This window comes from Nymphaea colorata, chromosome 2 (genome assembly GCF_008831285.2).
Source record: "Nymphaea colorata isolate Beijing-Zhang1983 chromosome 2, ASM883128v2, whole genome shotgun sequence".
In the NCBI taxonomy this organism is placed as follows: domain Eukaryota; kingdom Viridiplantae; phylum Streptophyta; class Magnoliopsida; order Nymphaeales; family Nymphaeaceae; genus Nymphaea; species Nymphaea colorata.
Window position 1 is genome coordinate 23259819 of NC_045139.1, and position 16499 is coordinate 23276317.

Genomic DNA, 16499 nt, shown 5'->3' on the forward strand with positions numbered 1-16499 from the left:
AAAAGTCCACATATTCCTTAAACTATATCTATATGTGTAAGGCATTGATTCAACCAGTCTCATTTTCAAAGTGTTTTTTCATCCCCCCCCCCCTCCCCCACCCAACCCCTTTCTCAAAAAAACCTTTTTGTTCTCACTTTGGAGGATCATAAGGTAGTCATATGATGAAACTGGTTTAACTTGTTTTCCCTACAATGTATGTATATATATATATATATATATATATATATATATATATATATATATATATAAGAGATCTATGCTGCCATGTGTCAAATATTGCTCCTAAAAAAATAATTTTATCCATCCGACAACCAGCATAGAAATCTCTTATGTACACATATATATGTATATTTTCCCATTACTGAAATATGCTTCTCCTAAGCTTCAATATCAAGAAAACTAAATTATTTTTATGATGCGCTATTGAGGTGCTCTCGTTGAGCTCATTCAGTTCTTGCTACCCTCTTTCAAGTGTGTAATTACATCCACGGGTAGCAAGAACTGAATGAGCTCAACTAGCACACCTCAAGAGCGCATCATAAAAATAATTTAGTTTTCTTGATATTGAAGCTTAGGAGAAGCATATTTCAGTAATGGGAAAGTATGTATACATATGTGTACACAAGAGATTTCTATGCTGGTTGTCGGATGGCAAAAATTAATTTTTTAGGAGCAATATTTGACACATGGCAGCATAGAACTCTTATATATATATATATATATATATTGTGGGGAAAACAAGTTAAACCAGTTTTCATCATAGGACTACCTTATGATCCTCCAAAGTGAGAACAAAATGGTTTTTTTTGGAAAGTAGGGGGGGGATGTAAAAAGCACTTTGAAAATGAGACTGGTTGAATCCATTGCTTACACATATAGATTTAGTTTGTGGAATATGTGGACTTTTCATAGAACTTTTCATAGACCATCTGATGAATGTGATTGATGGCTCATGAGGTGCCATAAAAAATTGCTTTGTCAAAATATAAGTTGTCATTCACTTTCTTGCAAAACTAACTTAACACCTTATGAATAATCAATCAAGTCTTTCAGGTGGCTCAAAGACAACTTCTGTGCTCTTTGTAATTACTCAGTCCCCATATTTTGTGAACTGTACATAGTCATGTATATGGTGCACATTTTTGCATGGCCATGAATCCATGTAATGCATTCATTTACAGTTTTAACAACAACATGAAGACCTGATAAACACAAATGAACGTAGTTATCTTACTTGTAACTGTGCATTTCTTTGAAAAAAAAAGAAAATCAGTTTGTCCTTTTTGGTTTTTCTTTTTCCTTTCATCTGAGTAGGTGACTTACTTAGGTTTCCCCTATGCCTTTTGCCTCCATTGGTAGAAATAGAATAATACTACTGATGAGTATTGCATAGTGATGATCAGTGATCACAACATTATTCTTGACATGACACATATCATGAGATAATGTAGATCAGTCTTCTTCAATATTAGTAACCGACATAACTAGAAAGTTATTTTTGTTTCTTCGTGGTCAGATTAAAAAATGTCAAAGAAAGAAGGAAAATTGGTAAATACTGTTTATCTGTTTATCTAGTTGGTCTTATGGACCTAAAATTTTTTCTTTGCCAGTCTGTGGTATAGCTTTGAATGGTCATCTCTCCTGCCCCTTTTTTTTGTTATCCATGGTTAAATTGCTTTTCTAGTGGATCAAAATTGCAGCAATCTTAAGCCATCTTGAGATACGCAAATGTGATTTTTCTAACCCTTTAGAATGATATACTTGTAAGAAAAATTACTGTAGTTAGGAGAGCTTGATAATTTGGCTGTTTACAAGATCTGATTGTCAAACTAAAGTGCACACCTAATAAGCACACGCAAAGAAACATTAGAGTTACTTGTTCACTTCTTGAGAACCATGGAAAGGAGATTCAATGTACTGGGAGAAGCTTAGCTTATCTAGCAATCACATGCAGCTCTCTCTTTTCCATTGATTTCAAGTCTACATCTCTAGACAAAAGTTTTAACTTCAACTTAGTTTATAGTTCTGGGGTGATTTGTCCAATCTAGTGATGCGACTGAATACTGTGTTAAGAATCATTTGTTTGTCAGTGGCTGCGGGACTGTTATAAAAAAAAATTGAGCTTTTTGTTGCTTGTCCATGCATGGGTGTTATGAATCGTTATGCTCTCAGTGACTAAGGGGTGATGTCCTTGCTTATTCCTGCATGATTCTTATGACTTCTTCATAGAAGTCCTCATTTTGGTAGGGCCATTAAGCAAGAACCTTTTGACTATATTGTGTTTACTTTTCAACTTGTAGGAGCAATTTTCTTGTTCTTCATTTAGTTAAATTTCACATTTAACGTACAATATGTCTTATTGGATTGCATTTGTTTGAATTGCCCAGGCTACAAGGAATCCATTGCCTTCAAGTGCCAACTGCTCGAGGTCACACGATTTTGTGGACCCCGTCCTAATGATAATGTGGAATCTTCTAGAGGCACTTCCAACTCTACAAATTTCTATGAATATGTGCCGTCATCACTTGTTCCATGTTTCTATGCTACTCCCATTAACGTTGTACGTCCTTTAAAAAGCCCTAGCATCTCTATGTTTCTGCTTTCATGCTTTTATAATTTTCTCATGTCTGACCTTGATTTGGATCTTGATGTCATGCTGACATCAATACTTTTGTAAAAGAGAAACTTTTCAGTTTTGCTTAAAAACATTTTGAAAGTGTTTTCTCACTGAGCATGTGATAATGATGAAGGTATGAGATAACAACGAAGTATGATAATGATAAAAATATGAGATAATGACCAGATGTGATATGACAAAAGTATGAAATAATGACAGATATATGATAATTTATTAATGTATAATGTTTAGTATTAAAGTAAATATACATATTGATAATAGAATTCAACTAGTTGTACAATTACGTGCGTATAACACGCCCTCCCACCGACCGAAAACATATATTTAGAAACGGGGCCTACGAGGCCCGGCCGGACAGTTGGGTCAGGCCTACAGCCTGAGTCTGGCCTGTTTGCCACCCTCGTCCGCGAGGGCATAATGCGCACAAAATAAGATCTCTGAAGCTTCTACCTTTCTCTTGTTGCCCGTCGCTGTGACGTTCCTCTTCTGAAAACCCTCAGTTGCTTCATTCTCTTATGCTGGAAGCTTCACTCTCCTCCATCGTGACGTCTTCAACTGTCTACCGTGGCTTCCTCCGCTCTCCCCTACAGCAATGCCATTGCTCCTTCGTTTTTTTTTCTTTCCCCTATCGGTTACACGGCGAGAACCTCCATTTCTCTTTTCTCTTTGCCCCATCGTCTCCATCTGCCTTTGTCTCTCGGGCATCCTGCACAAAGGAAAAAGGGGAGGAGGGGAGTGGATGGCTTTCATCACTGTTCTTCATCCTACAGGCAGCTGTAGCGCGCTGTTGGATGAATAGGATGGCTGACTCTTCCTCTCTTAGCATTCTCACGACATTCTCTCCCACGTCGATCAGCCATTTTAGGTGTGGATTTCTATCTTGATATTTCCTTTTTGTTTTGCCTTTTATTTATTTTTTTGCTGCAGTTTCCTGTCTTTGTTTTTTTTTTTAAATGTGCTTTTGGATGTTGAATTTTATGTGTCTATCCTATCTGCTGATATAATGTCTTATTCTTATTCTTCTTATCTTATTCTTATTCTTCTTTTCCCCATCTTTCTATCTCGATTTATATCTATTTTCTTTGAGTATTTGGTTTGATTTGTATGTAGTTTTTATGAAGAAAATTTGCTTTGTCGAGATAGCTGTTGTAGTCTCTATTTTGTCTTTGTTTCCTCTTCATTCATGTGATTTTATATTTTTTGTGATTTTATATTTTTTATATTTTTGTTATACAGTTGTTGGGTTCGTAATTGTAGTTGAAAGAAATCATGTGTTGAAGATACTGATGTTTTGTTTTTGTACCTCCATTTTGCCATGAGATTTTCATGCGTCAAAAAAATCATAAAGAACTATTAAAGTATTGACAAATAATTGGTTTAGATTTGAGTTGTTTTGTTTTTACGAGCAGCGTGTGGGGTGAGTTTTGTTCGCGCGTGTGCCGGTGACAACTTTGTCTTTTTTTTTTTTTAACTTGAAGGGGCGTTTGTTACGCTGGAAATCTATTATTCATCCAAAAAAAATATTTCAAATTTTTCAACACGTAACAAACGCGGAAAAAAAAATTCAACTAAAAATATTTCCACATAAAGAGGCGGAAATATATGTCCGGAAAATTTTTACGGCCCGTTAGGGCACGCTCTTCTTCACTCGCCTCACGCAGCCCTCTTCACCGTGAGGGCTTCATCGTTTTGAAAGCTTCCTTTGACCCTGTTCATCCGCATCTGTCGGTGGCGGAACCGCATCACAGCAGCAGCGTTGTCTTTCTCAACTGCAGCAGCGTTACCTCTAGGTACTGGTCTCCCTCTCTCCCTCTCTCTCTCTCTCTATATATATATGTATAAACAATGAGGTGAGACGCAGGAGGTGCTTCCTGCAAAAGCAAGGGAGGGGGTAAAGGAAAAGGGGGGAAGAAGATTACCAGAGAAGGTTATGATTTGGGATAGAGAAGCGGAATGATGGCCGAATCCTTTCCGTTCCATGCGTTTGAATGTGACGGTAGTTTGGTGAAACGAAAATGCCCACAGGGCAGGCGAGGGGATTTTTGTGCGTTGGCGTGTGGTGGAACGAAAATGCGCACAGTGAGCAGGGCGAGGGGAACTTTCGAGTGGCGGAATGAGGCCATCTTCTGATTGCTTTTGAATTTGATTGGTTACTGTTTTTCTGTTTTGAATGATTGGCTTACAGACATCGGATATTATGCATCATTTTGCATGAAGGCGCTAACAGAAGCGATGGTTTTTATTTTATTTTTTCTCTCTTTGAATGCTTCGATATCCAATACTTGGTTCGCAACTTAAAACCTGGAATTTGCATTTTTCTGGCTAAACCGAATGCAAGTAAGCTTCTGCTAGCAGGCTTGAAATCCAATTTCGTACTTTGATTTTTAAAGTTCAGCCATCATTAACTTGCCCAAATTGCACTTTTTGGTAAAAAAAAACCATTCTTTAACCCGTTGCTGTGTCTCTGTTCTTACAGACCCTAGATTGGTGGTTAGGGTTGCAAAAAGATCCATCTTAACCAGGTCCATGTAGATGTGGACGAATCACAGTGTTCTTACAGCTTATGATCTTGCTGTTATGAGCTAGTCAAAATTCCTCTTATGCAGTGTAATTTTGTACTTTGCATGTTTGATGCTTAAGCTTGTGATTGTGGAAGTTCTTTTTCCTTTCAAACTATGCATGAATTATGCCACTGGGTTTATTCAGCTTCAGATGTTGGATATAGTGGAGTCACTCTGTTTTGTTTGTCATGGGTATAGTGAATAATTTACTGCATACAATGCAAAAGAAATTTCTTCCTAATGTGTGTTTTTTTGGGTGGTTGGAGGGTGTTGAGGGTCTGCTGATGGCAAGTAATCTTTGTGGCCTGATTTTTATTTTATGAACATCCCAAGCATTTTTCTGAGGACAAATTAGAACTGGCACTTATCTCCTAAAAGATATATTTTATTGTCCGTCAGGTGAATCTTGTGTACATTGGCTTCATTCTTTTCAATTCCTCATTTGCTTTTATGTTGTCGATAGCTATTGAGTTTGGGGTTGAGTTGATGCACTGGCCTTTGGGCTATTTTTTGTTGGTTTTTTGGCTGTGGCCTCTGTCTCTCTTTCTCTCGCTCTCATCTTCTTCTCTCTCTCTCTCTCTCTCTCTCTCTCTCTCTCTTTTATAAGCCCTTTAATGGGTCTCTTGTGCCACATTTTGATGGTTTTAGAGTAACCCATCCCATGCTTTGGGTGAAAGGGCTGATATCCAATGGCAGGTATTTGTTGAGTCACTCTGCCTTCTTTGCCAAAGGTATAGTGAATAACGTACTGCGACATTCAACTGAAATTATTTTTCTATCATGAACTACCTCTCTTATCTTTTTCTTAATTTTATTTGTGTTTTATACTTTTATTCCTTCTTTTCGTTTCACAATTATTTTAAGGTTCGATGATGGCATGTAATCTTTGAGACCTGATTTATCATTGATGAAAATTATAAGCAGTCTCACTGAGGACCTACTAGATCAAGTAATCTTCGCTTTTAGATATGTGGTTTTTGTCTCTTTTTTTTTTCTTTCTATAGTTCCTTTACACCCTTTGTCAGTTTCTTCTCTCTATCAATCTGTCTTTATGCCTGTGTGGCCTCTGTGTTTATGTTGTTTGTGAATCTTGAGACCATGACTCATGGGATTGGATGATGAAATGCACTGGGCTCTGAGTAGTTTTTGTTGATGGAAATGCATTTGCCTAGAAAGCATTGTCTGACTTACATGAGCTATATCGTTTCTCTTTGTTAGACGAGATTGCTGACCTTCTTTCTATGTGATGGAGATTGGTTTAACTGCGAATATGTTCTATGAAGTCATGTATATCTGCATACTTTTGTTGACGCAATCCTTTTTTTCCTTACCCAAAGTGTCATTGTGCCTCTCCCATGCTTAACGTTAAATAAGCCATAGATCAACATAATCTCAGCAACTCTTGTCATTTGGGAAATTGATTTTCTAAGTCAACGCTTTTTCTGAGAGAAGTTCCCAGTGCCTGTAGTATTGTTAAATATTATGTTCTTTGCAAATTAGATATGCACCTCTTGTCCTTTTCTTATATCAGTCTCTGCCTATGAGCACACTTGCATCTATAAGCAAATTATTGGATGTTATATTTACTTGTACGACTAGGTTGGGAAATGGTAGTCTTTTATGGTTTATGGTATGTGTGCATGGAGAAACTAAGGTTTACTTGAAGATTACTTTTAAGTCTTACAGACTGCGAGAGTGTGTGTGTGCACTTCTTTTTATTAATTTTGATCCCTAATGTTCATTTATGGCAGGCCATGTGGATAAGGACTATATGGGGGCTGCCGATTTTTACGTTATAGAACCGGAATCTTGGTGGTGTGCTGCTACTCATAAGACCTAGATGCAGTCTTCAGGGTTACTTCTTGGCCCAAAGTGTATCTATCCAGTGTAGCCTTGGTTGCTTTAACTATTGTTGGTAGCTTAATTGATGGAGAACAAAACTTTGAATACACAAGCTCGAGCCAAATGGAAGAAAGTGGCATATGGTGGCATGCAACCTGGGTATGCGGACAATTATACAGACGAGTCCTTTCTTGAAGATATGGTTATGAATGCCAATGTTGTAAAGAGAGACTTGCTTAAAGTGATGCTGGACTCAGTTTCCATCACTCAGTATCTTTGTGTTGTAGTTCTCGTGGTCTGTGTGTGGACATACACATTGTCGGCCAGAATAGATGGAAGGACACTCCACCTGGTTAATGCTGTTCTCCTTGGGATGGGCTTCCTGGTGCTTGTCTTAACGGAAACGAAACTTTCTATTTCCCTTCTTCTTCATTACCTCCTTAACATTGCTTACTTCATTAGTGGCTTGTATGTACTAGCCCCACTTTATTGCACCCTCACAAGATCCATCAGTTCAGACTCCATTTGGGCACTAACAGTTTTCCTGCTTGTTATTCATCTTTTTTTGCATGATTATTCTGGCTCAACCATCAGACCACCTGGGGCCTTGAAGAATCCAACACTAACCAGCAATATCTCCCTGAATGCGTCCATTGTGGCGTCTGTTCTTATTGCTTCCCGCCTTCCTTCAAGGCACCATGTGTTCTCCATCATGCTTTTTTCTTTACAGATCTTTCTTTTTTCTCCACTTGTGATGTACTGCATCAAGAAGTACAACACCAAAGTGCACTTGTGTTTTTCTCTCCTCTTGACCTGTGCAACTTTGGCCATTCTTTTTCCCCTTCACCATTCCTTGTTTGCTCTATTTCTAGTCCTATTATTGTTCATTATTGTTGTATGTCCTTACTGGCTTATCAGGATACAGGAATACAAATTTGAGATAAATGGTCCTTGGGATGAAGCTAAACTTTGTTATGACATAACCGAGTAATCTCTAGTGAAATAAGGTTTTTTTATCTATTATGCCAGCTTATCTCGGTTTGCTATACATTGGTCTGGCTTTCTTGATTTACTTGATTGTGAGTTTAATTATCAGCTCTTATTTGAGTGGAGAATTATATATTAAAAGAGAACAATATAAGGCGTATGTAAACACCCATATTTAATAATAGATGATAACTAAACAGTTGCTTTCTTATATTTCTTGAACATATTTTAGATATTTTGGTACAGGTGGGCGAAATAGTATAGCGCCCAAAAGTAGAACGAACAGTTGTAATTTTCATACTATCTGCCCAGGGCCGAATAACCTAGGGCAAGGTGACCTCAAACAGCCTCGTGATTGTCATCGCATCAAGCAATTTTCTTAACTGTAATGCGTGTCTGCAATTTCGCCTAAATGTTGAAGCTGGAGGTGATAATCGTGTACTCAATTCCAATTGGAGTCTGACATTGGTGAAATTGTAAACAACTGCTTATAATTCAAAGAACACATTATAACTATCGAAGTATATATAAAATTACGTTTAGTTTTAATGTGAAAGGTACTTTCTTAAAAAAAAGAAGTCTTATAAGCTCAATTTTAATGACAATTTCCAGGAATTCACATCTCTTTTTTTCTTGCCTTTTATCTTAACAGTCATAGCAAGCTGTCGACATCATAAAGAAAAAAACTATTAGAAAAAATATAAAATGTAAAATCGTGTAAGGTGGTCTGGTTAAATCGACAATGATGTTTCATCTCTTCTTAAATCAACCATTTCTTAAAACAAAGGGGTAAGCACCACTGCTAAGGGGTAAGCACCACTGCTGCAGCAACAACTCATGCTGAAAGATGTTTGCCTTGTTCTGTCGTAAGAAGATGGCAAGCCCATGTTTGGAACGGTTGCTCCTTAGTACTCATAATGAAGATAAAAGTATGAACATGTTTATCCTTCATAGTCCAACCATTTCTGTGAAGAAAGAGTGTAAACAAACGTGCACATTCTTTAGTGATCTTATGGGTGGTGGTTTGATAGATGCCAAACCACCTTTCTTTCTGTACTTTTAGGGTCCACTAAAAAATTTCAAGATCCAAGACTTTTTTCGGACTTATGTGGTCTTATGGTATAAGGTTGAAAAAGTTGAAACTTTACTGTACACAATTTTGAAAAGTTGAAACCACATCGGCCTTATAGTCCAAGGCTGCTTTGGTATTTGTTGAGGGATTGCATCTTCACTTTGATGCGGCACCCCATCTTAAATTTTTAAGAATTTCAGTTGTCCTATATAAAAATTTTGAAAAAATATTTTTCAGATCCTGTTAAAATTTTGAAAGTATAATTCGCCACCTCTCATGAAAAAATCCTCGCTCAGCCCCTGGTTTGAGATAAACGACATGGTCTTGAAGTGGGTCTATAATGGCAGCAATTATAAAGATAATAATTGGTGGCAATAACACTCGTGTAGTATAGCTGGTCAAGCTGACACTAGTGAAACATTAGGTTTTTAGTTCAATTTCTTTGGGTGCTATATATTTGTGCTAATAAGGTAAGCAGCAATGCACTTCTAGTTGAGGTGCAGATGGATCCGACACCAGTAATTAACACAACCCTGGAGGTGAGGACAATGGGTGGATTTCAGGTCCAATGAAATGAAATATCCATCTCACTCAAAAAGTGGTGATGATTGTAGAAATGTAAACTATAATAAAATGGTAGCAAAGTTGAAACACGAGTAGTACAATCATCTGATTAAGATAATTCTAACACTGGTTTGGATCCATCTACCATTTACCAGGTTCTACTCAATCAAATCTTTCTTAACATCATTTAGATTCTGATCTGGACTTGAAATATTGAAACTGATTTTGTAATCAACAAGGTAGGATATGAACTTGATTTAAGTATAAATGAACCGATTTTTTATCTGGCTTCATATTCATATATGGATTTGCTCACTTAAATGAGTACAAATCCATATCAGGGTTCATTCAGATCCGTTCCTTTTTACCCTACTAATTAATAGATCTAGTAAGAGGGGAGTAATCAAATTTTATCAACCCATGGACATGCCATTACACTAACAAAGTTCAAGAAAAAACACTCAATCAGTGCAGCCCGTAAGAAATAGTAGTTGCTTATTTTTTTATTCTCATTTGGTGGTTTCTATGTCACTTATTTAGATCACTCAGACAGTTAATGGGGCCGAATAGGTTGCACCTCTCTTCGAGATGAAAAAAAAGGTCCCGAAATGCGAGCAATCGATCAATGACCCAATTTATTATATTATATGTTTATATATTAAATTTCAAATTCAGTTTTAAATGCAAATGAAGAAACTGATGTCTCATATATCAAAATCTGAATTTGATCTAAATGTGACTTTTAGGTTTAGAGCTAAATCTGGATTTGATTTTTTAGATGCATAGCCAAATCTGAATATAAAAAACTGACTTCAAAATGCATAGTTATTGAATGTAAATTATTTATTTTAAGACTAGCTTCGAATTTGAACCTGAACCTCAATAGATAATTATTTAATACAGAATCCAATCTAAACCCAATCAGATATCATTTTTTTTTCTTTTTTCTCGGGTGCCATTTTGACGCCAAATAGGATGTTAATTTGTTTTATATTTTACTTCAATGAAATAATTCAATTGAATATCTAGCATAAGTCCAACCTGTTGGCATCCCCAAGGGGCCCAAACGCGGCCGATACATATGCCACGTGTAGAGTCGACCTATAAATAGATAAAAATTGATTGATTTTCTTATTTTTTAATAAAGAAAGTGATTCTAAATTGAACAACTGCATATATATATATATATAAGTTATCCTTTCTTTTTTTGAGCTTTGAGAGTGGTCAAAAACATTTTTTTGGTGCTAATTAATCAACAATAAATGGTATATCTTCGAATATGAAGTATGAAGCATGCCAGAAGCATGCCATCGATTGAAATACCTCAAATGTTATGAGGATTTCTGTAAATATGATAATACTGGGGCGCCTCTTCCGATCGCGGCCACGCGTGTGGCGTGTCTTCTGCTGATCGACCGTCGTGAAACCCAGCAGGAGTGCCTCCGTTCCCTTGTTTCCCCTCTTCTGTGTTTGCGTCCGAGGGTCGTTCCTTTTAGGTGGTGTCCTCGCAGCAGTCTCTCTCTCTCTATCTCTGTGTGTAGAGATGGGGAAGAATCAAGCGTACAAGGCGATGCAGAGAGCGAGGATGAGTTCGACCTCGGGAGCGCCCGAAAACATCGAAGACGGAATGGTTCGTCCCTTTTCATACCTCAACTCTCTCTACCTTTCTGAGACGTCGGTTTGTTTAATTATCCATGTTAAATCGATCGAACGTCGTGGTATTTATGTTATTTTGGGCTGAACCACCGAGCTCGTTTATGGCGTTTATATCGTGGGATAGTTGGAATTGGAAAACCAAGTGCTAGAGATTGTGGGCAACTGCGAGAACGCAACCTGACCACATTCACCATTTAGTTGGTCCATTGCCATCATTTAAGATAATGTGTTGAAGATTCCTTTCTTGGATAGTCTCTAGATGGAGCCGTTGCAGCAAGAATTGAAGGTGAACAATTACTACACTATTTGTTTCCATGCGTGTGGATCCTTCCAATTTGTTTGTAGGATCTCCTATAAGGACGATGCTTTCCGATTGGAAGTACTTGGTGGGATAGATACAGTATAATTTTAATGGATGTTGATAAAGTAAAAAAAGGTGAGAGATCACCCTGCAGGTGAAATGGACTACGTTCGGCAGACTGATGATTGATTTCCTGGAGAGACAGATGATCGTGCATGCTGGTCTCTAGGGTGCGTAGTTAGTTATGATCCAAATGGTAGGTTAAGGGCTCAAGCTCATCGATTTTGTAGAATGTTTACTTTTAAGTTTGCAGTGGGAGAAAGTTAAACACTTTTTAAGGTTCCATGGCAGCATATTCTTAGATCCACGAGGCCATACCCAGTGTGGTATTACGATATATGATGCTAGGGAAGCTGTACTAGTGTAGCATACCATGCTTTTGAATTTTGTATTTAGTTAAAAAAAACAACCAAATAACCATGGATCAGAAGTGCAGGCAGTTTACAAACTAAATTATTAAGGCACTTCTTCAACCTATAAAGTTCAAAATTAACACCATCAACAGAGTATATTTTTGGCCATAATCGTTCCAGTGGACAAAAAAGTAGGCCCAATTGAAGAAGATATGCACTTGCCATAAGCCCGCTGTTGTCATATTGATTCGTCGATTGTGACATGTAGAAATAAATGACTTATATACAATTACTAAGACATACAAGTAAAGAACAATTTTGGTCATCATCTCTGGCGAGTTCCTTACCTTTGACATCCTATTTGTGGATGCTCGTGAAAGTTCCTTATTTTTGAACACTACCATGCTTAGCATTCTTCATTTTGTTCTTTTCTTTAATGTTATTAGAAAACATATTCTTTTGGTTGCTTATAGGCCGATAGTATGTCATGATGCAATGCGTACATTCTCTTTCAACCCTCTGCAGTCAAGGCCCATGCAAATTTCTATAGCTTAAACACTTATAGTCTTCATGATCTTTCCTTTACTTGTTACTCTGAGGGTCTTTGCAGACCCTTAAACACTAGCTCGTGTGATCCTGCATTGAGAGAGCTTATAATCTGACTGAAACAAGATTTAGATCCTAAACCAATTGCATGTGTTAGGCAAACCACCTAGGAAACATCTTGGAATTGCCCTGCATCCCTAGTAATACTGGGTCGGATGAGCCATGGTGGCTTTGTATTTAAAATGATGAGAAAACTTGTGCCTTTGTGCCACCTGCTTTCCATATGGGTCTTAAAACATTTGGAGTCATTCAATACTCGAGCATGGCTGGACTCAAGGTCATCTGAGCCTGTACCTATGATCTCCTTTCAACCTAATATCATTTTGATCTGTTACGAGTTCCCTTTTTTCAGATCGTGTCTCAAGGTGCCTTACATTCATTTTCAAGCTTGTGATATATGATTAACCCTTCTTAACAAGAGCCCTTTCGTTCTAATTGATTTAAATTGCTGAGCAGTTATAGCTTTCTGAAACTTAATTGCATGTAAAATTTCTACCAGCTGACCTCAGTTAGGATTGATCCTCACCTTCTGCAAGTGGTTATTGCTACGACTTCACCTTGTATATCCATGCTAAGCCAAGCCTTTGGCTGTTCAACAAGTAATAACAATCGAGGTTCATGCAGAAACATTCAACTTTTCTATAAGGGCCAATAGACACTGATATAAACCATGGCTGCTAACACTGATAGTCCTATCCAGTCAATCCATTGTGAATTCTCAGCTATTTTTGTCTTTTGTGTAGAAAGTTTTAGATTGTGTATTTTTTCCTCTAATTTGCCTATTTGCTGTCTATCTTTTCTTTATCCTGTTCTGTTACATTTTTTGTTGGTCTGTTTCTTTGGAATTTTGCTAATGAGGACAGTCGCAGATGGATGGTTCATTTCATTCACCAGAGTGGCATGCTGCTCGCCTGGCAAGCCTTAATACTTCTCATACAATAACTTGGGAGGAATTCAAGAAAAAACAACGGGTACTTTCTAATTAATTTTATGCATTTTAGTATGGTGTATAATATTGTTTTATCCGTTGTTAGGTTGCAATTGATGTGATATTGTCTGTATATATTATCTGCTTCTGCACCAGCATCTCTAAAAGGATAAATTCTTTGTCATACCCTTCAGTGTGGCGAATCTTGGATATACTTTATCACGAGCACTGTTACTTTCAAGCACTGCCAAAAGCTTACTTGATGTTTTTTTCTATATCATGCTATTTCAATTTTCTATATTGCATCTTTTTTACTTTCAAGGACTACCAAAAGCTTACTTGATGTCTTTTTTACATCATGCTATTTCAGTTTTGTATATTGCATATTTTCTAGCATCAAGATAGCTGTGATTTGCCCTCAGATGTCTCTTTTCATGCATATTGCTAAGTTCACTGAAACCTACATTAGCAACACAGTGAAATAAGCCAAGCTTTTTATCTCATCGTATCCTTCTCTAGTATATGTGATATTAGGAATTTACGACATGGATAAGAGATAATAAAATAATGCAAAAGCAAGACAAATAATGAGCAAGGGGTTGTAAGATGATTATACTTCTCTACTATATATCATAGACAGGACATTGATCAGGGTTACTAGGTCTAGGTCTTTCAGCTAGAGATGCATCTATTCCTGTTTCCTAGTTCTGTAGCATTCTTTTGTAAATCGCTTAGGATTTTCAGTTCCTTATCCTGCAGGTTTGTAACGACTAAGCTCTGAACCTATTAAAACTAATTCTGGATTAAGCAAAATAACCAAAACTCAACAGGAAATACTAAGAAAACAACTTAGAATATCATTTCATCATCAACTCTGTTTACAAAATGAGGCCCACATCCCTTTAAATGGGGAAAGGGATGGATCTTGGATCTTGGTCCATGCAAGAGGTTCAAGAATCAAGACTAAGGTAGTTCTAGATCCACTTACATATGATGTGGATCTTGGATACAAATAAAGGTTCAAAACATGACAAAATGATAAAAATGACTATAAACAACACTCCAAGCACAAAATCTTCTTCATGGGTTTCTTCTGCTTAAATTTATGTTGGAAGTGAGCCGGCTCCTGCGTGTTCCTAATCCTAGTATTATTAGAATTCTTCACCCTGTCACTTTTCCTATTCATATGTCTGTTTTGTGAGCTTGGGCATTCATTAAACAATAGTGCTTTATCCCTTGATATGGGTTTCAAGCTTTCTGGCTGGATGTGGCAATTATCTAATCTATGAGCTTGAATTCAGTGGGCAGCGACATCACATTTTTCAGATGTTGAAGTGAAAATGCTACCTTAGTAGAAGACTTTCTTGTGCAATAAAAACTCCAAAACTTCTATGAATTTTCACTTGTTGGTGCACAAGGATAACAAGCCTTTATGGGTCAATATGATGTAAAAATACAAAAATATAAAATAAGAGCCATTAAAGCTCAAAATATCATATGAATCATAGCCACAAGTATCACGACATTTTAAACATTTATGAGTTTTTACAAAAAATGATAAAAGCGTGAAAAGGATGTGCTATTTGGTAAAACGATTGTGTTTTTATCACATTTTTATCATTCTTTTTTTGTGTATTTTTTTCATTTGGTGAAATGAGGGCATTCTCTACAATATAAAATGTTCTAATACTTCTATCAAGCACATGGGTGCTTTTTTTAAAGGACAACCAATGTAAAAGGAGAGCTGAAGGGGCATTTTTTGGCATGTACTTTTTTTAAATGGGGAAAACAGGTAATTAACATGTTTTTAGGGCTTTAGGCCCTGGCTTTCACTTTATTTTCATTTGAAACGTGAGAAGCAAGTATTTTCATTTCAAACGTGAGATGCAAGTAAGCAACCAGTGTGCAACGTTGCTGGGAGCAAGCCTGGATGTTTTTTTCTTATTTATTTGGTTTCATTGTTTTTCCACTTTTATGCAAAGTGAGGACTGAGGAGCATTTCTATGATCACAAATTACATTTTATCATCATTCTTCTATCATCTCAAAGGCAGCATAGTTTATATCATTTTATTTAGATAGTTTTTATGTCTTCTTCTGAGCTTGCCATTTATTTTATTGTTACCTATTTTATTGTTATTTTTTAAAAAACTGTGGAGATTACCCTAAGAATTTCCGAAAAACTACTTTGCAAAAAAATACCCGAGAAAAGCCTTGCCAATAAAAATCTAGGAACAATATTTTGTGGTTATGATGTGCACTAATACACATGAACTAGGCCCTTCAAAGCATACAAAAGGTCTCATAAAAGATAATTCCATCAGTTAACAATATAAAAAGATATCATTCTAATGATTCTAATATAATAACTAGATAAGTATGCACTATTCCAACAAAACAGCATGTTCTATGTGTATATAACAGCATATATGTAAGGAACATATACATATGTAAGATAAGCAGCTACTTCATGCACTCATGCAGCATTAACAGAATAGGAGAAGCAGCAAATGATGCACTATGCAGCAAAACAGTCCACAGATCACAGAAACAGAAACCATATGCAGTAAAACAGGCTAAACAGCATCTAATATATGTAACAGTTTTATTGTTATAAGTTTATAGCTGTATAAACAGTCTCTCATAACGAGTGTAGGATCTGTACAGAAAATGCAGTCTTAACCAAAAGTGAATGAGGTACCAAACACCAGAAAAGACTCCAAATATAAGCAACAAAGCACAGTGAAAGAAAACATGCTATCAAAATGGAAACAAGATGAAGAAAGGAAACAAGTGAGATGAAAACAGGTACCAAACAACGGACAGTTCACCAGAGAACGTAGGTTTGCCGGTTGGAGAGGGAAACACAATGTTGGAGTTTGGTGGTTTGCCACTTAGAGACAGAAGCATGTTGCTGGAGATCACATGA

General features: G+C 36.8%; 2 protein-coding genes and 3 non-coding genes across 7 annotated transcripts in view; all 5 read left to right on the forward strand.

The window, feature by feature from the left end:
* Window positions 1–3086: 3086 nt before the first annotated feature.
* On the forward strand, window positions 3087–8067 carry LOC116246645 (phosphatidylinositol N-acetylglucosaminyltransferase subunit C-like). Of its 2 annotated transcripts, none has more exons than XM_031618442.2 (2): window positions 3087–3506; window positions 6954–8067. In XM_031618442.2, exon 2 carries the CDS (start codon window positions 7130–7132, stop codon window positions 8033–8035), a length of 906 nt encoding a protein of 301 aa, XP_031474302.1. In that variant the 5' UTR covers window positions 3087–3506; window positions 6954–7129; the 3' UTR covers window positions 8036–8067. The 2 variants fall into 2 exon arrangements, with proteins under 2 accessions (XP_031474302.1, XP_031474301.1); XM_031618441.2 differs by lacking the exon at window positions 3087–3506 and adding an exon at window positions 3942–4431.
* On the forward strand, window positions 5480–5550 carry LOC116249355 (small nucleolar RNA R66). Its single transcript, XR_004171127.1, has one exon. It is a non-coding gene; the product is annotated as a small nucleolar RNA R66 (small nucleolar RNA).
* On the forward strand, window positions 6068–6139 carry LOC116249431 (small nucleolar RNA R66). Its single transcript, XR_004171196.1, has one exon. It is a non-coding gene; the product is annotated as a small nucleolar RNA R66 (small nucleolar RNA).
* On the forward strand, window positions 6314–6391 carry LOC116249379 (small nucleolar RNA snoR118). Its single transcript, XR_004171149.1, has one exon. It is a non-coding gene; the product is annotated as a small nucleolar RNA snoR118 (small nucleolar RNA).
* Window positions 8068–11046: 2979 nt separating the features above from the next.
* The window catches only part of LOC116248029 (uncharacterized), a 25631-nt gene continuing 20178 nt past the window's right edge, over window positions 11047–16499 (forward strand). Inside the window, exons 1-2 of one of the 2 annotated variants that reach the window (XM_031620592.2) lie at window positions 11047–11297; window positions 13513–13614. In XM_031620592.2, the coding sequence (XP_031476452.1) occupies window positions 11211–11297; window positions 13513–13614 (189 nt within the window). In that variant the 5' untranslated portion in view covers window positions 11047–11210. The remainder of the gene's footprint in view (window positions 11298–13512; window positions 13615–16499) is intronic. The other variant, XM_050076035.1, reaches the window with a different exon arrangement.

Bases quoted from the DNA above. Each gene is read 5' to 3' on its own strand.
- LOC116246645 (XM_031618442.2), top strand. From the start codon at position 7,130: ATGGAGAACAAAACTTTGAATACACAAGCTCGAGCCAAATGGAAGAAA.